The 23888-nt window shown below is 37.7% G+C and overlaps 1 protein-coding gene across 1 annotated transcript in view; it reads left to right on the top strand.

The window, feature by feature from the left end:
• The window catches only part of LOC123246436 (adhesion G-protein coupled receptor F2-like), a 29971-nt gene extending 6561 nt beyond the window's left edge, over positions 1–23410 (top strand). Inside the window, exons 2-8 of the mRNA XM_044675337.1 lie at positions 4183–4225; positions 6120–6268; positions 10362–10580; positions 14812–16176; positions 17523–17564; positions 20446–20505; positions 23321–23410. Coding sequence (XP_044531272.1) covers positions 4183–4225; positions 6120–6268; positions 10362–10580; positions 14812–16176; positions 17523–17564; positions 20446–20505; positions 23321–23410 — 1968 coding nt within the window. The remainder of the gene's footprint in view (positions 1–4182; positions 4226–6119; positions 6269–10361; positions 10581–14811; positions 16177–17522; positions 17565–20445; positions 20506–23320) is intronic.
• Positions 23411–23888: the final 478 nt, after the last annotated feature.

Below are 23888 nucleotides of genomic sequence, written 5' to 3' on the forward strand. Positions count from 1 at the left end.
CTCTCTCTCTCTCTCTCTCTCTCTCTCTCTCTCTCTCTCTCTCTAACTCTCTGCTTTTCTCCCTCTTAAATTTTTGGCAGGAGAAGGGGCAGAGATGCTAGACAAAAAAAAAGAAAGAAAGGAAGGAAGAAAGGAAGGAAGAAAGAAGGAAAGAAAGAAAGAAAAAAAGAAAAGAGGGTCATTGAAGCATTTGAAAGTATGCAGAAGAGAGCAGGTCAAAAAGAAACAGAAAAACCAGACAGCTTTAAAAGTATCCCCAAAGTCTTAGTGTAGCCTAAAGTTTTAGTAACAGAAATATAAATGCTATAAACTTATAAAAATTTCAAAGGTTTGATTATTTAAATTTATTTTACATTTATGAATTGCATATGTGACATACACTCCATTCACTTGATCTATCTCCAAGTCTGCCTTTTTCTCATGGAGCTACATCAGAACAAAAACACAGAAACTGGAATGAATGACACAAAGAGTTGGCTGGTTTGGCTCAAGCAGAGTATTCAGTGAATAATTTACATTTTTATGAGGAAATTTATGTAAACAGAGGTATGTGATTTACTTATATCATCCAGCTAGTAAGTGTCTGAGGCCAATTTTGAACTCAGGAAAATGGTACTCTTATCCAATGCACCACTTAGTTGTTCCAGACACCTAGCCTCTAACACTGTGACTGTGAGCAAAACATTACACCTATGTGCCTCAGTTTCCTTATCTGTAAAAATAATCTAGAAAAGGAAATGGCAAATCATTTCAGTATCTTTGCCAAAACAACCCTAAAAAGGAATCCTGAAGAGTTGGACACGACTAAAACAACTGAACATCAACACTGTTCTAGAAGATTTAAAGATTTACAAAGCATTTTCCTCACAGCAACCCTATGAATTAAAAACTATAAGTATTTTCATCCCCATTTTGTAGATAAGGAAATCAAAGCTTCAGGGACTTAGGGTTACATAAATAATCGACACCAGAGCTAGCCTTTTAACTCAGATTTTTTTCTTTTCATTGCCGAAATAGAATGATTGAATGATTATTAGTCATTTTTATCTCATTATTTTAAAATGACCATTTTCATGTTTTACTATGTATGTAATATACCAGAAGAGTAGCATATAAACATAATTTATAAATGAATACAATTATGTATATTTGTAACATGCTCTCAAAAATGTTTTACTGATGTAGTGTGTAATCAAAAAATAGTTTGATGACTCCTTTCAAGAGTACTGAAAAACTGGCAAGTGTGATTGCCAAGATGATGTCAGTGAACTTTGGGAGATTTTGGAGAATAGAGACGGTTCCTCAGCTTTGGAGAAAGGCAAATGTTCCCATTTCCAAAAAAGGAATACAATAGATCCTATAAATTATGAGCCAGTGAGTTTGGCTTCTAATTGTGGCAAAAAATAAAACACAGAGACTGAGGGAATGCCCATCAATTGGGGAATGGCTGAACAAATTTGTGGTACATGTATGTAATGGAATACTATTGTGCTATAAGAAATGATGAAAATGATGATTCAAGAGAAACCTGGAAAGACCTACATGAACTGACACAAAGTGAAGTGAGAAGAACCTGAAGAACATTGTACACAGCAACAGGAATATTATATGAAGAACATTTATGAGTGACTTAGTTATTCTTAGCAATACAATGATCCAAGAAAATCCTCAAGGACTCATGATGAAAAATGATATCCCCCTCCAGAGAAAGAACTGATGGAGTCTGAATGCAGACCTAGACATACTATATTTCACTTTATTTCTTCACTTTTCTTTTGTTTGTATTGAGTTCTCTTTCACAAAATGATTGTTGTGGAAATATATTTTACACTATTATACATGTAAAATCTATATCAGATTGCTTGCCATCTCAGGGAAAAGGGAGGGGAGAGAAAGAGGATGAGAATTTGGCTCAAACTTTAAAAAAGCAAAGGTTAAAATAGTTTTTTATGTACTAGAGGGAAAAATAATATAAAAATAAAAAATTAAAGACATAATTAAGGTAATAGTATATGAAGTAATCATTAAAAGCTAACATGAGTTCATCATGAATAAGTCATGGCAAACTAATCTGATTATTATTATTTTTTGACCCAGTGACTTGATGAGTAGATAAAAGAACTGCTGTAGATATCACACACTAAGATTTTAATAAAGCATTTTACAAAAACCTTTTCTGCTATGGTTTGTTGATAAGATGAAGAGAATTGGGCTAGATTGTAATAAGTGAATTAGGAACTAGTTGAATGACAGAATAGTTATTAATCAGTCAGTATCAACTTGGAAGGAGGTCTTTCTCTTTTTAAACACTTACCTTCCATCTTAAAATCAATACTAAGTATCTGTTTGAAGGCAGATGAGCTGTAATGGCTAATGACTTGCCCAGAGTCACAAAGCTAGGAAATGTTTGAGGCTAGATTTGAACCCAGGACCACACCCATATCCAGGTCTGACTCTCTATCCACTGAACTATCCAGATGCCTCTGGAGGACTTTCTCTTAAGGAGCATTTTAGGGATCTGGCCTTGGACTTTGATTGTCTAACATTTTAATCAATGACCTGTGTAAAAATAGAGAAGTTTTGTGTGCAAAAGTTGGAGGTGACACAGTGTGAGTGGGATAGTTAACACATTGGGTGCCATTTTGGATCCAAAAAGATTTCAAAAAGATAGAGTTGTAGAATTAAGCCCAATAAAATGAAAATAGAGATGAATGCCAAGTTCCTTCAAGTTCCTGTTTTCCAGATATCAACCTTTAGGGAGAGGTGTATTTTAGACAAGAGTTTCTCTGAAAATAACCTGTAGTCTTAATATTCTATAAGTTCAGTATGTCAGCAGTATGATATAATAGCCCAAATAGTCAATGCTTCCCTTGCCTGTGCTGAGAAGTGTAAAAGGCAGGATGTTGGAGTTAAGAGTTCTGTTGTCCATTGTCCTCAGCAAGCCACTTCTGCACTATTGGGTTCAGCACTGTACTTCAGGAAAGATACAGATGAACTGAGACACATCCAGGAAATAATGAATACGATGACAAGAAGACAGTCAAGGATATTCCATTAATTAATTAGTGCTCAATTAATGAATTAAACATTTATTAAGTATCCATCATACTGCAAGCTATATATTAGTTATACAAAAATGCAGATTAAATGGTCCTTGCCTTCATGGAACTTACTCTCTATCAGGGGAGACAACATGAGTATATAGAAATGTACATATATACAGAATATATACCAAGTAAATACAAGGTAATTTTGAGGGGGAGGCACTATTTACTGGGAGATCAGTTGAAGGAACAAGGAGTGTAAAGAGAAGAGAAAAATAGAAGAGGAAGAAAGAAGAAAAGGGGAAGAGAAGATTCAAAGGGAAACCTTTATGTGAAAGAGAAATTAGATCGGTTTTACTTGATCCCACAGGGTAGAACTGGGGAGCAATGGTTGGGGGTCGTGGAGGGACAGAGTTAGGTTGAAAGCAGAAGTCTTCCTAAGAAATAGAGCTATCCCCAAATGGAAAATGCTGCCCAAGAATTGATGGTTTTCATTTCATTATGGGAATCTAGTGGCATAGTGGATAGAGTGCTAGAATCAGGAAGATGAGTTCAAATCTAGCATCAGATCCTTAACTAGATGTGTGTCTGACCCTGGACAAGTCACTTAGCCTCTGTCTGCTTCAGTTTCCTTATCTGTAAAACTGAGATAATAATAATATTTACATCCCAGGGTTGTTGTGAGGATAAGAAGATATATTTTTAAAGAACTTTGCAATCCTAAAAGTGCTATGTAAATGCTAGCTAGCTACTATTATTGGTTATATTATTATCATTAGAAGCATTAATGCAGAGGCTTGGCCATCACTTGTTAAAGGAACCTGAAGAAGGAACTGGAATAGGTGATTTTTGAACTACATTCCAGTTTTTGGACCCTTTGAGTTTGGGATTTTATGACTCCAAGTGCAATATCCTTTTCACTGTACTACTCTGAGTGACAAAGCAGTGGGTTTTAGAAAGGTAGGAGAGGTCACTTGGTCATTGTAGCCATCTCTCATTTTCTCTGACCCATGGAAGGTTCCACCCCCAAAATGATAGCTTTTAGAAGTAGCTTTGCTTCATGCCTGGAGTTAAACACCCAGTTGCCTTTTACAATAATGTGTTTTTAACCTGATCTCTGATTTCTTTCCCTTTCTAGGGTGTTAAAAAAGACAGAGTGCAGATGTCTTTCAGATCACGAGGTATGCTAACCAAAATGATTCATTAATTGCCAGGGCAGCTAGTAAGCTAGTTGTCCATTTTACAGAAAGGATTATAGTTGCTGACTTCTGGCTCATCCAAGAGACATGAGTGGCCATGTAAATGTGAAGTACTCTCCGATACTCTCTGATATACTCTTGTAGAAGGGTCAATGGCTAGTTAGGATAGGGAAAAGGGAATGGGAAAATAGCAGGAAGGTTGAGAGTTGGGAAAATTCACGTATCCTTTCCACATCACAGGGGTTAGAGGCATGGCAACCAACATGGCAAATCCACACAAAATTTTCTGGTCCTCTGTTAGTACCAGAAAAGAAGTCTGAATTCTTTCCTTTTTCTTTTATGAAGTATTTAAAACCCAGGGCTCATCCCTTTCTCCAGCTTACCTGTCACCCAGAGCTCATCAGACACTGTAGAGCAGAGCAAGAGCAGATACTACAGGTAGTACAGATATCTCTTCCACATTGCAACTTTATCCATCACAGTTTCAGTATATCTTGGGTTGGCATAAGAAATTAAATGGGAGTTTTTTTGAGAGTTTTGCAGAAGCCAAAGACATGTGAAAGTCAGCTGGCTAGAAATGTAGAGATATCTTTAACAGTTTAGTGACAGGGGCTCAGTGGATTGAGAGCCAGACCTAGAGATAGGAGGTCCTAGGTTAAAATCTAGTCTCAGATACTACCTAGATGTGTGACCCTGGGCAAGTCACTTACCCCCTTGCCTACCCTTTACCACTTTTCTGCCTTGGAACGCAGTATTGATTCTAAGATGAGAGGTAAGGGTGTTTTATTTAAGTGTGTTGTATATACATATTTTTTTGAGAGCTGGTTGATAAATATTTACTATCTAGCTACTGGTGGGAACCCCTCTTCCATGGCTATGTGGAGTTCTCCTCAACTTTTGCATTCTCCTCCCCATCCAAACAATTAATGTTCCTAACAAAGGTAGCAGCAAATGTCTGAAAGTTCCAATGCTTTGAACGCAAGTCTTCTACACTTTACTGCTGTGCCTTGATGTACCCTATGAATTTCAGAATATCCAATATCCAATGTTTCCTAAGGGTGAGACTGGTTATATTCTTGAGTATGTGTATCCAGGATTTTCTTATATAGCCACCGGCTGCTTTTTCTTCCTCCTTCTCCTTTGTTCATCTACCCTGCTTCAGGACTAATATCTTTATTATGAATGATCAGAATCAAAATGAATGAAACATAGCAGGTGAGAATTATGACTCTGTCTCTCTTTATAATCCAATATAGAATTTCATGGTTATTACCTTATTTTAGGGGCCAGGACCCTGAGGTCCAGAGAGGTAAAATGTCTTATCCAAGGTCACATAGCAGGTGGCAAAATAAAGTGGCAAAGTAGAAGACAAGTTCAAATCCACCCTCAAACATTTACTAGCTGTGTGATACTGGGCAAGTCACTTATCTTCTCTCTGCCTCAATTTCTTAACTCTAAAATAGAGATAATAATAGCACCCACCTTCCAGAGTTGTCTTGAAGATCAAATGGATAATAGTTATAAGAATGTATAGCTCCTGGCACCTGCCATGCAGTTGACACTATTTAAATGTTTATTCCCTTCTCTTCCCCATTAGCAGTGGAGGCAGGACTAGATCTTTGGTCTCTTTTCTTGATAATATTCTTCCATTTTCTTTCTTTCTTTTTTTTTTTAAACCCTTGTACTTCGCTGTATTGTCTCATAGGTGGAAGATTGGTAAGGGTGGGCAATGGGGGTCAAGTGACTTGCCCAGGGTCACACAGCTGGGAAATGGCTGAGGCCGGGTTTGAACCTAGGACCTCCCGTCTCTAGGCCTGACTCTCACTCCACTGAGCTACCCAGCTGCCCCTATTCTTCCATTTTCTTGTCCCAACAGATTGTGGGAGACCTTGTGCTGAAAATTCCTACTGCTTGCAGTCCTGTGCTTCCGGGTTTGAGGGGAAGATAAAGTATCTATGCAGGAATAAAGAATGGTATAAATACACAGATACTTGCACAACTCTTAATGTCTTCACCATCTTTGAGGTAATATGCTTGTTCTTGTTGAATAGCCTGCTTTTTTTTCCATTACAGGTTACCTGGGAAGAGTATACTCCCCAAGGAGTCACATGGAATTGCCCAAATAAGAGGGAAGGGACCTGAATGCCACTGACTCATAATACATGTCATTAGCCTTTGTCTTTCCACACAATTTACTTGGTCAATAATTCAAGCCTGAGAGACATAGTTCTTAACTTTTCAGATGAAAAGTAATTTTCCTCCTCTATGTAACTTAAGTTTTGTGAAGGTAAAGATTATTTCAACCTTGATAGAATAATAAACCTGGAAGGAGGCTATAATCCCATCCTCTGTTTCTCCAGAAAAAGACAGGTATTGTTTTAGCATTAAGTATCTAAGCTTTGAAAGAACTACAGGGAAAGAATCCATTTCCTTTTCTAGCTCATTTTACAAATGGGGAAACTGAGGCAAATAGGGTTAAGTGACTTGCCCAGAGTCAGAAAGCTAGGCAGTGTTCAAGGCCAAACTGGAACACAGGAAGATAAGTTTGACTTCAGGCCAGTCACTCTATCCTCTGTGTCACCTAGCTGCCTTAATACTCCAGTTATAGTACAGCTAATATCAAGGATATTTTAAAGTTTGTATTTGTAATTGTGGGGTTTGTTATCTGCATATGAGGACAGTGAGTTTCTGCTGTCTGTGTCTGGTCACCAGATCCTTGCCTATCTGTGAATTAAATAGGGGCTAACTTATTCTAATTTGAAGTGATGTTGAAGTTTCCACTGTATTTATCAACCATTAAGTCTGAACTCTTTAAAGGTAACCTTTTTGTAACTTCAGGTGGCATTTACTATTGCTATCACTACTATTCATCTCATTCTTCTGCTCTTTTTTTTGATGGAGATAGTCCCGAGACAAGCCTCTGTCCCATAAGGATTCTTTTAAATATCCTGGTCTGCATTTTATTGTGTAAGTGGATATGACAATGACCTATTTAATTGAAGTATAAGGATGTCAGATCATCTTCTATGGACTCAGTGAAAGCATCTCTGGTACAGCTCTCATAACTGACAAGAAGATGGGGATGAGCTATATTTTCTTTTGCCATTGAAAAACGGTCAATTTCTATAAACAAATCTGCATGAATCCAACATTTGATTGACACTTCTTTATGAATACACCACTGGTTGAGTTCGTGTGTCTGTCACTTGTGGAGTTCCTTTGGATTTAATACTTTGACCTTAACCATTTCCTAGGCTCCATCCTTATGTAAGCTCCTTTCAGTTACATTTGACAAATGGTTCAATCGCATGCACCTGCCATCAGCCTTTACTAGAGAGTTGGGAAGTGCTCACCTTATTCCAAAACTATTTCTGTAAGTTTTTAACCTGTTTATCCTGAGTCTTGAAAGCATTTATTGATATTCTTCGTGCCTTTTGATGAAGAAATGTTCATTTTTCCATAGCTTCCTTAGGACAATATAGTCCTTGTGTGTTTTTTTAATATTGTAAAGGTTTTTGCAAGCTTACTAAATAAGCTCTATAATTATTGAGGAGAATTGGGCTAAATTAATACATTAAATATGACTGGATGAAGCAGACGAAGATCACTTTATTTTTTAAGCTCTAATGTTTAATTGAATCCCTAGTCTATTAAGCTGGTTCTGTACTCACTCACTCACTCACTCACTCACTCACTCACCGTGCTCTTATTAAGCACTTTTCATACACTGGAAAATACAAAGAAGACAAAAATTAAACATCTTTTGCTTTAATGACCTTATATTATATAAGGGAGATGATATGTGCCTATTTAGCATATGCCAACTACATGCCAGATTGTTGTTTTTGTTGGTCAGTCATTTAGTTGTTTCTGACTCTGTAACCTCACCTTACCAGTACTCTCCATGAGGTTTTCTTGGTAAAGACACTGGAGTGGTTTGCCATTTCCTTTTCTAATGGATTAAGGCAAACAGATATTAAGTGACTTGCTCAGAGTCACACAGCTAGTAATGTTGGAGACTGGGTTTGAATTAAAATCTTCCTGAATCTTGGTTCAAATTTAAATTTATGCTCTTATTACTAGGTGGTACCTTTGCACTTCGTTTTAAAAAACATTCTTACTTTCCTTCTGAGTAACAACACTAAGACAGAAGGACCAAGGGCTAGGTCAATGAGACTAAATGACTTGCCCAGGATCAGGCAACTAGGAAGTATCTTAGGTCAGATTTGAACCCAGGTCCTCCTGACTCCAGGCCTGGCTCTCTTTCCACTGAGTCATTTAATTGCCCTGGTGTCTATGTACCCTTTGCAGCTCTTGTGTCTTCCAGTCGTTACAGTGGCAAGGTCTTAGATCATACTAATCAAATTCTTGACTACCTGCAAGAATAGCCTTCTCTTCATGTAGCTAAATCTTCTCTAGTGTAAGATTTATGTTTGCTGCTTCTTATTCTGCCATAGTTTTTCTCTCTGGATCTACAATTTCCATTTTTTGGGGGTTATTTAATATGCTTCCTTTTTCATTCCCTCCTGCTTGATGAAGAACTACATGTTTTAAAGTGGACAAAATTTCACTGCTCTATAAATAATGCCAATTCTTTTGACTATGAATGAATGTATGAAAAAGCTTTTATTAAGGCTTGCTATGTGCTAGAGACTGTTCTAAGTTCTGAGGGTATAAATACAAAAGTGAGACTGTCATCATCCTCAGGGACTAATCAATCCATAAGTAAATATTTATTAAGTGACTACTCTATGCCAAGCACTGTGCTAATTTCTGTGGCTAACAAAAAGAGACAAAAGACAGCCTCTTGTCCTCAAGGAGTTCACAATTTACTGGGAGAGATAACATGCACACCAATATATACAAATTGAGCTATATACAGAGTAAAAAGGAAATAATTGACAGAGGGAAGGTGATGTAATTAAGAAGGGGTAGGGAAGGTTTTCTATAGGATTTTAGTTGGGACTTATAGGAAGCCAGGGAGGTCATTAGTTGGAATTGAGGAGAGAGAGCATTCCAATAACGAGGGACAGCCAGAGAAAACTTCCAGAGCTGAGACATAGTGTCTTGTTTATGGAATAGCCAAGAGACCAATGTCACCAGATCATGGTAGTAAGATATAAGAAGACTGGCAAGGTAGGAGGGGGCTAGATTATAAAGGGCTTTGAATGTCAAACAGCATTTTTTATTTGATCCTGGAGAGGCAATAGGGAGCCACCAGAGTTTACTGAGTAGGAGAGTAACATGACCAGACTTATACTTTTGGAAAATCACTTCAGTTGTTGAATGGAGAATGGATTGGGGTGGGAAGAGAATGGAAGCAAGCTGACCCACCAGCAGGTGATTATAGTAGTCCAAGAATCAGTTAGTGAGGACCTGCAGTAGAACAGTGACAGTATCAGAGGAGAAAAGGGGGGCATTGCAAAGGTGGGATTAATAGGCCATGGTAGCAAATTGGATTTTGGGGAAGAGTTAGAGATAGTGAGCATTCTAGGAGTTTATATTCTTTTTTTTAAAACCCTTAACTTCTGTGTATTGGCTCCTTGGTGGAAGAGTAGTAAGGGTGGGCAATGGGGGTCAAGGGACTTGCCTAGGGTCACAGAGCTGGGAAGTGTCTAAGGTCAGATTCGAACCTAGGACCTCCCGTTTCTAGGTCTGACTCTCAATCCACTGAGCTACCCAGCTGCCCCCTAAGAGTTTATATTCTAATGAGGGAAATCACACATGTAGGCAATGGGGGCCAGGGTGTTTTGGTACAAGGAGTCCTGGGGATGGTGATTAGATAGGGTTGTTGATTGGGTTACTATTCAAGCATTTCAATAAAGTGTCCTGGGCATCAAACTAGTGTCCTGGTTCCCCAAAGTTCCCATGCAGAGTTGCAGAAATCCATTTCACTTTTCCACTCTGATATTTTTCTCAACCATTGTTCTAGTTGAACTTTCCTAGACCTCCTTCAGAATTTCCTTTTGCTTATATTAGCTACTTCAAGTCACCCAGTCTTTTGGTATGCCCACGAACAGTAGAAATGAAGGTGAAATGGAGATAATAAACCAGAATGCTTTTTAATTATCTAACCATAAATATTTGTGTTGTGCTTTTTTCTACTGCTATTTTTTAGGTCAAAAGCACCAGCGTTTTCTCAGTAACAACTCCTAAAATAAGATCATATGAAACAATTACAGATGCTTTGATGCGACGATGTCCAGAGGATTTGTCTTGCGTACTGAAAAGCATTCAAAATTCTCCACAAATACCAGGAAACATTAAGGTCATCGTGCAGCTGCTGAATAATATTTCAAGAGTGATGTCTGAAGATGTTAATGAAGCTCGGATGAAGGTGTGTCACCTTGAACATTTTCCAAAAAGATCTGGGTGTAGTACAAGTGGAATAAGAGCTATATGTGGGGAAGAGGACAGAGAACTGGCCACATTGCCTCTTATATTCCATATATAATTATAATAACAATAGTAAACATTTACATGACTTTGCTTATGTGCCAGGCACTGTGCTAAGGCCTTTACAATTATTATCTCATTTGATCTTCACAACCATCCTGGAAGGAGGTGCTATTATGTCATTTTACAATTAAGTAAACTGAGGCAAACAGCATTTAGATGACTTGTAGGTTCTCACAGCTGGTAAGTGTCTGAGTCTGATTTTGAACTGGTCTTCAAGTCAAGCACCCTAGCCACTGTGCCACCTAGCTATTGCTATAATCCCTCTGATAAATACTCACTTTTATATATGGAATGATTGAAAAAGAATTGAGCATTTCCAAAATTCCTTACTCAGTATCTGGGTTATTTACAACCCTGTTTTGTTGGTGCTGTTCAGTTATGTCCAACTCTTTGTGACTCCATTTGGGGTCTCCTTGGCAAAGATACTGAAGTGATTTGCTGTTTCCTCCTCCAGCTCATTTTACCGATAAGGAAACTGAGATAACAGAGTTATCTTGTTGAAGTTACTTGCCCAAGTCACAGAGACAGTAAGTGTCTGAGGTTGCATTTGAATTCAGGGAGATGAATCTTTCTAACTTCAGACTTGAGGCTCTATTCACTGTGTTACTGAGTTGCTCCACTTTTATATAAAGTGTGATTTAAAAAAGAGAATTGAATGTTTCCAAAAATGTATTACTCATTAACTAGGTATATGTGATCGTAGCACGAACCAAATTGTGTAACATGACAGAGACACATATTGCATATTTATATGATTATAGAAGTAACTGTTTTGACTACATGATACAGCATTGAATATGTAACACTCTTGGCAAGTCATTTAACTTCTCAGCTTCCAAAGAAACTGTCCAAGATGATAACTTTAGAACAGGTTAAGAGTGACAATGGAATTCTGTCTATTAATAAAATCAGAATTTAAAAAAATTAATTTAAAATAAAAAAAAACAAATCACTTTCACCAGAATAAATTCTAGATTCTGATACCCATGCAGAGGGATTATTCTACCTAGTAACTTGCTGAGGCTGAGAAACGGTTTCCATTTTTAAAAGAATCATAGAATTGTAGCACATTAGGGCAAGAAGGGACCTTGTGCAAAGGGGAAAACAGAGAAAGCTGAAGTTTGAAATCAAATGAGGATGATTTCTAGAATAATCAAATGATAAAATTTTATAGATTAGGAAATTGAGAGCTAAAAAGCTACAGAAACTTGCTTACAAGCTGGTAAGTGATAAAGTACCTCCAGAAAGGTTGGCAGTAGTAAGGTTGGGAGTAAGGTGGTACAGAGAAGAGAAGTGAATAACAAATCGATTTGACTTCTATTCTCATGTCCCAATACATTGAATTTATGCTTGCTGACTGATGAACCGACTAGTTGATTTTTCTCCATGACCTTAAGCAAGCCTTTGGTTTCCCTTTAAATGTGAAGTGGGTCTGGTAATAGAATACTGTTTGGGCGACTTTTTTCACTGGGACCAGTGTCCCCAGTTCTGTTTCTCCAACATGGTGAAGTCTAGAGTCTTTTTCCCATAGGTCATTGTGTACTAAGATCTAAAATCACTACCTAAGGTATTCCCTTACCAAAACTTTTGTGGTCCTTGCCCTGGACAACAGAACTTCTAATTACAATTCTGTATACATATATGTACATATACATACATATTTTTATACACACACACACACACACACATATGGGCTGAGGGCAGCTAGGTGGTATAGTATATAGAGTACCAGACCTGAAGTCAGGAAGACTTATTCTCTGGAGTTCAAATCTAGCCTCAGTCACTTATTAGCTATGTGACCCTGAACAAGTCACTTAACTATTTGCTTCAGTTCCTCATCTATAAAGTGAACTGGAGGAGGAAATAATAAATTAAATGAATATCTTTGGCAAGAAAATCCCAAATGGGATCACAAAGACTGAAATGACTGAATAATAAAAAAAAACATTTATATATTGCTTTAAGGTTTTAAAAATACTTCCCCTCAAATAACCTTGTGAAAAAGGAAATTCAAGTATAATTATTCCGTTTTAATAGATGGAGAAACTGAGGCTCAGAGAAGTAGCAGCACAAGATGGTTATCTAAATATATTTCAGAATTATAATAGTATATGATGGTTAATAAACATGATTAGTTAGTTATCTTGTAGTTGTTTCCTTAAATTCAGGTCAATTCATCAAGCAACTGAGCATCTAGTCAAGTCATCCAGCATTTGTTTAGAACCTGCTATATGCCAGACTCTCTGTGCTAGGCATTGGGAACATGAAGGGAAAAATATAGTCTCCGCCACTAAGGAGCTTATATTTTATTTCAGGGTGAAACAATATTTACAGAAAAAGTTAAAAGCAAAATATATAGAGAGCAAATGGCAATTGTATATGAGTCTTCCTAGACCATCAAGGTACATAGAAGAAAGCTTATTTTAGAGTTAAAGGATCTGAGTTCAAATCCAGCCTCACTGGTTATTTCATTTTAAGGAAGTCACTATATCTCTCTAGACCAGGGGTCGGCAACATATGGCTCTTTCTGCAGGAGCCATAAAGTCAATTTTTTTTCAGGCACTGTTATAGGATCGCACACTGTGAGCATTGTACATCTCTCATGAAATTATATTTTAAAAAATGTGTTGTTTGTGGCTCTCACGGCCAAAAAGGTTGCTGACCCCTGCTCTAGACTCTAGACTTCTAGATAGTCTCTGAGGTCTGTTCCAGCTCTGTATCTATGCTTCTACATTGTTTTTGTAGTTGCTGAGTTATTTTAGTTGTTTGACTCCTCATGACGCCATTTGGGGTTTTCTTGGCAGAGATAATGGAATGTTTTGCCATTCCTTTTCCAGCTCATTTTTTAGTCGTAGAAATGGAGGCAAACAGGGTGAAGTGACTTGCCCAGGATCAGATAGCTAGCAAGTGTCTGAGGCTGGTTTTCTTGACTCTAACTCTGGCACTCTAACCACTGTGCCACTTAACTGCCCATGAGCCTATGATCTGGGTTCAAATCTTACCACTGACAGACTCTCATTACCTTTGGGGCCTTTGATGAGTTTCTTAACTTCTCTGGGCTTGAATTTCCTTATCTGTTAAATGAAACAGTTGGTTTAGAAAACCTCTGAGGTCTGTCACAGCTCTAAACCTGTGATGCCATGATCCTATGAAGCCAATCAACCTGGTCTTTATTTGTAAAATTAAGGTTTTGCCTAGATGACCAACCTCAAAGGCCCCTTCCAGTTCTCAATCTGTGGCCCTTACCTAGTCTCCCTATAACTGGAGGCAAAGTATTTTATGGATAGAGAACTGTTCTGGAATTCAGGAACAATTGGGTTCAGATCATGCCTGTGACACATTAGCTATGAAATCATGGGACAAGCCTCATAGTAACAAAAATGACAACAGCAACAATAACAATTCTATAGTGCTTTACGGTTTGCAAAATCACTTTTAAAAATTTATCTCATTTCACTCTCAATAGTCCTGGGAGGTAGGTGCTATTATTATCCTTATTTTACAGATTAGGAAATTGAGGCAGACAGCTCTGGAATGTAGGCACTATATTATCCCTATTCTGCAGATGAGGAAGTTGAGGCAGACAGAGGATAAGTGATTTATCTAGGGTGTCATCCAGGGATGGATGATCCATCCATTCCAGTTAACTGTCCCATACCTCTCCCTCACTTCTGTGAGAACAATTCCTTGAGAAGGCTTCCTATAATTGGAGCTTCTATTCCCTTAGTAAATGTCTAAGACTGGTTTTGAACTCAGCTCTTCCTGATTCTTGCTCTAGGCTCTCTCTGTGATACCACCTAGTTGTACCTAGCTGGTTTAGTGGGAAGAACACTAGCTTTGGAGAAAAAGCATCCTGTAGTGAATATAGTGCTGGACTTGGAGAAAGGAAGACTAGATTCCAGTTTTGGTTCAGACACGTCACTAATTTTGTGTGACTGAAAAGCAAGACTAAAAATTCTCTGGGTTTCATTTTCCTCATCTCTAAAGTGGGTTAGCCTCAGTGGACACATACATGCAGAGCACTTTGCAAACCTTCAGGTGTTTTAGAAACACACCTGTCATTATTATCATTATCATTATTACTTTGCTAACATGGTGTTCTTTTGTAGAGCTACAGCATCATGGCGAATCATATCCTTGACAGCAGAAGCACCTCAAACTGGACCTTTGTCCCTGAAAAAAGCAGTAGCGCTGTCCTTTTGGAGTCAATGATTTCATTTGTGGGGAACCTCTTATTGAAGAAGAGTTCCCTTGATATCTCAGAAGAATTCATTCACATCCTGGGCATGAGTATATCAAAAGACAACCCCCAAGAAGAGAGCTTGAGTTTTTCCATGAAGGTGAATGACACTGAGGATAAAATCAGTGGGATAGTGCTTCTCCCATTGGAAGAGATTGGGAAGCTGTCCCTACCTTCTCAAGCCATCAGCATTGCCTTCCCCACTCTAGGGGCCATCTTGGAAGCCAGCTTCTCTGAGAATGTCACTACGAATGGCCTCATTCTTTCTGTCATCTTGCCCCAGGAGTTTGAAAGAATCTCATTGGCTTTTGAGAAGATTTCCAAATCTGAAGGTAGTAGAACACATTGTGTTGGCTGGCATCCAACAAAGAACAAGTGGGACAGAGGGGTCTGTGAAATGGCCCTGGACAGCCCAGATCAAGCTCTCTGTAGTTGTAAATTGCACAACAGGTTTACTTCTTTCTCAATTCTTATGTCGCCCTATACCCCTGTGAGCCCAGTTCTCATTTACATCATGTATATTGGCCTGGGCATCTCAATTGGTAGTTTAGTTATTTGCCTGATCATTGAAGCCATCGTCTGGCATGAGGTAACAAAGACAGAGATCTCGTATTTTCGCCATGTTTGCATCGTGAATATCGCCATCACGCTTCTGTTGGCAGATGTGGGCTTCGTTATAGCTTCCTTCTTTAGTGATCTAGAGTTACACCATGATGGTTGTGTGGCTGTTACATTTTTTATTCACTTCTTTTACCTCTCTGTTTTCTTCTGGATGTTGATGATGGCACTCCTCATCCTTTATGGAATCATGATTGTTTTTCATACTATCCCAAAGTCTGTTATAATGACGACTGCCTTCTCAGTAGGATATGGGGGCCCTTTGATTATTGCTGTTATTACAGTTGTTGTTACTGAACCTGTCGGAGGTTATGTGCGGCCCACGACCTGCTGGCTCAACTGGGATAATACCAAAGCCCTTCTTGCCTTTGTCGTCCCAGCCCTTGCCATTGTGGTGGTGAACTTGATCACAGTAGGAATGGTCATAATAAAGACTCAATGGCCTTCCATTGGCAGCCCCATAGCTCAAGATCTAGAAACCATAGTGAGGATAAGTAAGAACGTTGCCATCCTCACACCCCTGCTGGGCCTGACCTGGGGCTTTGGAATAGCCATTGTCATGGAACAGAATTCACTGGTACTCCACATCATCTTCTCATTACTTAATGCTTTCCAGGTATGTATACATTCTCGTAATGTATTTTAATGATGAGAGTGAGAGTATAAGGGAAGAGAGATAGTATAGTGGTACTGAAAGAAGATTTATTGGAATCAGAGGACCTGTGTTTAAACTCTGCTTCTGCCATTTCCTATAAAGGAAGTTAGGTGAATAGAGCACTGGGCTTGGAACAAGCGACACTCATCTGCCTGAGTTCAAATTTGGCCTTAGACACTTACTAGCTATGTTATCCTGGGTAAGCCATTTAACCCTGTTGGTTTCAGTTTTCTTCTCTATAAATAAGTTAGACAAGGAAATGGCAAACCACTCCAGTATCTCTGCCCAACCCCCCATTCCCCCAAAACTCAATAGTGTCACAGAGTCAGACACAACTGAAATGACCCAACAGCAACAGCTTATATTTGTAACTTTGAGCCTCAATTTCCTCATTTATAATTTGATCATATGACCTCAAAACTTCTGGTTTTAATTCAATTATTCTAAGGAATTTTAAAGAAGGAAGTTTGTGGACAATTCATAAAAGCCCATGGAAGTATTATAAAGGTAGAATTTTATAATGTTAATAGTACCGTAGAGCATCATAGCATAGTCAATTGAGTGTTGGGCTTAGAGTCAGGAAGAACTGGGATCTAATCCCATCCTTTTCTTTCCAAGTTTTGGAAGTTATATTTGAAATGATGATATCCTTATTCTTAAATTCTAGCAGGCCAATATTATTATTATCTTATTCTCTTATTTTTATGGGGTAAAGATTGAAACAATCTTGTGATATTGCTATTATACCTTTCCATTCTATGTCCTGTGGACTACGGCACTTCTACTTAGATAATCTATTGTATGAATGATAAATTATTACTATATAAATGCAAGTTATTATTGTCATCATCATTATTACGCTATCTCCTCATTTTTTGAATAGCATTAACATAAGAATAGTCCTCAAACAATTCAGCTATTATTATTTTATATTTAATGTTCAGCGTAGGTAGACAAAAAACCAGACATAATGGATGTCGTGTAACTTGTTTTATGCCCTCATAGTTTTAATTTCTTCTATCAGCTCTCAAACTCAGATATTTGTTGACCCCATATCTGATATTCTTTCAGATATAGACCTGAATGGGGCCAGGCAAACTATTGTACTAGTAAAACCAGTTCTTTACCTTTCTTTAAAAAGATGACTGAGAAATTTTAATCTCTGACATGTGCTTTTTTAGTTAATTTTAAAGATTTTACAATATTTCATCTAAGTGTAATTTTGTTTTCCAAAATAAAAAATGGTATTGAATTTCTGTATTTTTATTTTGTTTTTATAAACACTTCTTTTCCCTTCTTGTTCCAAGGGCTTATTTATCTTGGTGTTTGGAACATTCCTGGATCAGAAGGTACTGTGGCTAGTTTTTATTTAGTTTTTTTTCTTTTTTCTTTTTTTTTTAAACCCTTAACTTCTGTGTATTGACTTCTAGGTGGAAGAGCGGTAGGGGTGGGCAATAGGGGTCAAGTGACTTGCCCAGGGTCACACAGCTGGGAAGTGTCTGAGGCCAGATTTGAACCTAGGACCTCCCGTCTCTAGGCCTGGCTCTCAATACACTGAGCTACCCAGCTGCCCCTTTTTATTTAGTTTTTTAAATTTATGGCACTGACAGGCTGTCTATCTGCTCATTTCAGTCATTCTTCTGTAAATATGTTCATGACCTATGTATAGTGATGATAAAGGAAAGAATAGAACAAAGCCCTTTACTAATATTAGACTGGTCAAATTAACTATACATAGGGTGACTGCTGATGTAAAATTTTTTAAACATACACTTTAAAAAGATTTAAAAAAACTCTTTTCTCCTAACTTTACATTTGGTATCCATGCACTGTCATCATTTCAAACACTCCAAGTAGAAGCTTCAGTGCTATCTTTTACATATTTCTATACTCACCACATCCAGTCATTTCAGTCTATTTCTCCTTCAATAATATCTGTCGTTTGCCCTTTTTTCGATACTGACTGCCTTTCATGCAAATTCTTTCCCTGTCCTCCTAGTGATCCTTCTTGCCTCCAGTATTATTCTCCTATAATCTATTTTAAACATAATTGCTAAAATAATTTTCTTATGTACAGACCTGATCATGTCACTCTCATACCTTAAAAAAATTCTCAGTGACTCTTTGTTATTGACAGAATATCCAAGCTTTCTTGTTTGGCATTTAAGGTTGGACTCAATTTTCTTTTCTAGCTCATCATTAACTATGAGTGTTTCCCAATGTTCTACCCTATGACCTTTTCTTTCTCCTTACTCTCTTTCTTGGTAACTTTGTTAGCTTCTGTGCATTTAACTATCATTTCTATGCAGATGACATGTGTCATCCACCCACCCATCCATCCATCTATACATTCATCTATGTGTCTATCTATTTATCTATCTAACTATCTATCTACCTGGTCTCAGTTTCTTTCCTGAACTTCAGTCGTACATCATCAATTATTTATTGGAAATTTCAGACTGGAAGTTCTATAGATATCTTAAACTCAACATATCGAAAACTGAACTCATTTTTTCAACTCAAACCCTTTCCTCTTCCATTTTTTTCTTCCTACTTCTTTGGAAGGTTTCACCATGAGTACAGGCTTTCAGATCTATAACTGGCATTATGTTAGATTTTTCATTCTTCTTAGCTCCACAAATCCAATGAGCTGTCAAATCTTGCCATTTCCACCTTTATAACTTCTTTCAATGACATCTTTTCTCAAGCCACCACTTTAGTTGAAGCCCTTATCACTTCTGATCTAGATTATTGTAATGGCTAATTGTCAACTGAGCTAATTGTGCTCACTCCCTCTAATCTCTAGTCCATCGTGCAAAGTAATTTTTCTTCAAGCCCAAATCTAACCATGTTATTCCCCTACTCAATACATTTGAATAGTTCCCTATTACAATGCTACTCTTTTTAGCTCTTAAAGCTTTATCCAACTAGTCTCAGTCAATATCATTGGACATTATTCCCATTTTTGCACTTTTTTTCAAACAGAGGTTGTACTGAAGGTTCTTTTAGTGTGGAGAGTCTATGATTCTATCCTTTACGAAGGGATGAAATGAGACTAAAGTGGTTCAGGTCTCCTCCTTTTTGAAGGAAAAGGACTTGAGCAAAGTCTAGAAGGATGGATAAATTTGTATAAGAAGAAAGGAGCTGAGGTTGGTGAGTTAGGAGAAGCAAGTGAAAAGTATTGAAAATCAAGAGAGAAAAGTGGTCTTAGAAATTCAAGTTCCCTTGCTGTTGTTCTCTCAGGGTAGGATGCTCTTCTTTCCAAGACTTCCTCTTGCCTGTCTTAGAAAATGAGGACATAATTCTGGTTTGGTATTTCTATTTTTCTTTTACATTAGTGTTGACCATATTGGATAGGATTCTTTAATGAATACCAACTGATGAACTCTGGGGAGGATTTTTAAATGTCTCTGCCTGTGCCCTGTGCCTCAAATGAATTTCCTCTTCACTTCCCATCTTTTAGAATTTTTTCTTTCCTCCAAAGTGTAGCACAAACATCTCCTATCTGAGCTTTTCCCAGATCCTCTCAGTTCTGGTGCTTTCCCCAAATTACCTTTTTTTTGGTATATATGCTTATTTTTTAAATTACTATATTCACACATACATTATTTATTCAGGTACCTACATGTAGGCATAAATGTTGTATTCCTTTGTAGAATGCAAGCTCCTTGAGAAGCCAGAGGTTGTTTCATTTTTCTTTGTGTCCTCTCTGTCTAGGACAGTGCCTGGCAGACAGTAGGAGTTTAATAAATGCTTGTTGCTTCCTTGGTTTGTGAATCATAGAAAAAAAGTTTCCAAGTATTTTCCAAAACTGTGTGCATAGCTTCTTTGACCGAATTTTATAGCATTTTAACTAACAAACTAGCCCTATTCTCTCTTTGCCCAATATCTCCCCACTCAAAGCCTTTGCTTCTGATAAAATCCATACTTGCTCAACCTTCTCTAAGACCCTGATAAGACCATTAAATCTGTGTATCCATTTAATGCCACACTTCTCCAAAGTTTTCCCAATTTAACAATTCCAGTACCCACTATATGCCAGGCACTATGCTTGAAACTTTGGGGGGTAGCAGAAGGTTAGAAAGAAACAAATCAAAGTTAAACAGTGCTTGCATTATACCAGCTTACATTTTTCTAGGGATACCACAAACGCACAAGTAAATACAAAATATATGTCAAGGAATTTAATGAAAGGAGAGAGAGAGCTAATAATTTTTTTTATATTTGCAGATAAGGGATGCCATAAAGGCCAGAATAGCCTCTGCAAAAGCGCTATCCAGACTATCAGAGGTAGAAATCTCACCTTATTTAAATGTTCATAACATTTATATAATTATCATTTCCCCAGCTTTAATCATGGTCAGGCAGGTGGCAATTGCATTTTAAAAATGGCTTTAAAGAGGGATTTTGATGAGATATTAGAAACAAAAGATCCTAAGATATGATGAAAACATGGAGTTTCAGGAAAATCTTCTCTTTAAATCTTTGACAAATAAGTAAAGGGGGCATCATATAGGAGAGACCAGTTGGGGGAGAGAAGATATTTTGGCGTTAGGGGCTTTTAAGTTCCCCTGACTTAATTTATATCCTTTCAGAGAGTAGCCAAGGTCAGGGGTAGGAGAGAAAACTTCAATTAGCCCATTCTGTTATTTGTCAGCACTTCCTGCTAATAGAGGGAGAGGGTTGGGAGCATAAGCCAAACACGTTAGCTGTGGACTTCAGTTTTCTAAGCTATCACTGTCCTCGGTGGTCACAGATAATTAAGATGATTAATTGTTTTCAATTAATTTTTGCTTGAGTAATAATATTAGGGACTCTAATTATATTTTCTTCTCAAATAGAAATTATCTTCTGATTTGCCACATCATCATGCCAAAAGGTCACACTAACTTGCCTACCACTGGAGGTGAGTATGAAGGAAAGACACCCAAGACGGAAAAACTATACTTGAAAGGCCATGCTTACTCATGTAAAAAGCATTTCCATACTAAAACATTCTCACTTAATAGCAGTTAGGGATGTATATAAACTTCCAAGTCACTGGTATACTCACTATACAAATTTCAAGATAGAAATACCCCAGAAGCCACTCAAGAATGTTTTTTTTCAGGGGGCAGCTAAGTGGGTCAGTGGATAGAAAGCCAAACCTAAAGAAAGGAGGTTTTGCATTCAAATTTGACCACAGATGCTTTCTAGCTGTGTGACCCTGGGCAAGTCACTCAATCCCCGATGCCTAACTCTTATTGCTCTTCTGCCTTGGAACCAATATGTAGAACTGATTCTAAGACGGAAAGTAAGGGTTTTAAAAAAGAAAGAATTTTCCTAGCAGCTGAGGAATTGGACTCATTTTTTTTAAGGGTTGAGAGTGATCAGCTACTGAATTCTACTTTCTTCCTAGCCTCAACCCTCTTGGCAGAAAGTCAAGAAGGAGAATTATGTTGATTATTGCAGGGGTGTGTTTTAGCTGAACTGTCCATCTCCCTTCGTACCAACCACAGTGCTCTGAATACAGCAGGTGCTTAGTATTATTTGAATGAACTTGTTGGATTTTTTGACAAGGGTAGGATTATGCTTAACATGTCATGATAATTGTGGTTTTATATGGCTAAGTCCATATTTCTACGTATGACAAGTTGTAGAGACAGAAAAATCTCTGACTCAGGGCCAACCTTTGAGGTGAAGAGACCCGGAGAGGGACCTGTAGTCATTCTTTTCTTTTCTTTTTTTTTTTAACCCTTACCCTCTATCTTAGAATTGATTCTAAGATGAAGAGTGATAAGGGTCAGGCAGTTGCAGCTAAGTGACTTGCTCAGGGTCACACGACGACTAGGAAGTATCTGACATTAGATTTGACCTGGGCACTCCTGACTCCAGACCTGGCTTTCTATCCACTGTGCTACCTGGCTGCCCCCAAATTGTCTCAGTCTTGGGACTGAAGTCAGGCTGCCCCTGTCCCTTCAGCCTTGAATCTTTGAAAGTCTAGTGTAAAACTCCTACTTTTTTTTTTTTAATTCTTACCTTCTGTCTTAGAATTGATACAAGGCACAATATTCAATGTGGTACCTACCTGTTCCCACCTGTATTCATTCTTTTGAAAGTCTGGAAGGTTCATAGGCATTACTAGCCAATCCTAGGATCTGACAAAGAAGCTGCTAATTATACAAAGAAATTATTCTTGCCAGGGGGAGGTCATTAATAAATTTAGACAAAGATGATGTTTATAACAGTGGTCTTCAGTCAAATGAAATTAACCACTTTCTTTCTAAATTAACTCAAGGAGAGTGAAAATGAAAGGAAGATTGTTAAAATAACTATGCTAGCAATTTGCATTGTCTGTAAAATAAGGGATTTGAAGACCCTTCCAACTCTAAATTTATGATATGGTGGAGATTAAAATTAATATTCAATAACTAAATATTATATTTTTATAAAGTTTTTATTAATAATAATAAACTAACATAAAATAAAAAGTGATAAGGTGCTAAACTCACTTCAGCTGCACTCTTGAAGGAGAGAGAGTGGGAGGAGCTACAGAATTTATAAAAAAATAACGTGACCATGCAAACATGGAGGCACAGGAGACATTAAAGAGAATTTTGGGAAATACTAAGGGACTTATGGGGACGAAGTCCAAGGTTCAAAATCTCCATTTATACAATACAGAGATTTCGTGGCCATTACTTGAGAAAGATCAACAGGGTTCAAGTTGCTTGCCAATCTCATACCTCATTTTCCTGACCTATAAAATGATGGAGTTGGACTAAAGGTGTCAAATTCAAATATTAATGGATCCCTATATCCTATATTGACCTAGAAAACCACAAATTCACATTACTTATGTTGTATTGTATTTTTTATTTTTATGAAATATTTCCCAATAACATTTTAACTGGTTAAGACTCCTGGGGGATGTTTTATAGGCAGCTTGCCTTTGGCTGGCTTTGAATTTTACACCTCTGGTGATAATCCTGAAGTGTGTACCCTTATGAGTTTGACAATCTCGAATTCTAAAGTTCTATAATGCGACTACTGATGGTTATGGTGCTGGGTGGAGGACTTCATATTTTATTGTACCTAACTGATTTTTGTTCCTTTTTCTTCGCAGCACATCCTTAGTTCTGGAGGACCAGATTCCAACAGGAAACAGGCTTCATCTTGCCTTCTTTGCATTCAGGAATATGAAGGATATTTCTAACTTACATGGATTTGGGGTGGAGGGGAAGCGACTGGGGGAGAGTCAGACTGCTGAGTATTGTCTATGTCTCTATTAGAGATTCTAAGTGTTAACCCCTCTGATCAGCAGTCTATATATCCAGAGCAAGTACTGGTTGAATATTTTTATTTAATATGGGAAAGGATGGCTGTGGACCCCAAGTTGGTTTGGATCTTTCTGTTCTTCTTCCATGGATCTGATTTGCCATTGTGGCCAGGCCTGTTTGGGTTTTCCTTTCAAAGAATCTTGAAATTAAATGGGATTTTGTGAGGGGGAAATGGGGATATGTAGGCTCAGTTGATAGAAAACATTCTTAGAGTGCCCAATTAGATAGATTTAGAACTGATTGAATGACCAGCTACACTGACAGGGTAATGGTCTATGTCAAGTCTCCAATGAAGTGTTCCAAAGTTCTGTGCTTTGTCTCTGGGCTGGTGAAACATTTTAATCAATGCTTTGG

This window comes from Gracilinanus agilis, chromosome 4 (genome assembly GCF_016433145.1).
Source record: "Gracilinanus agilis isolate LMUSP501 chromosome 4, AgileGrace, whole genome shotgun sequence".
Taxonomy (NCBI): Eukaryota; Metazoa; Chordata; class Mammalia; order Didelphimorphia; family Didelphidae; genus Gracilinanus; species Gracilinanus agilis.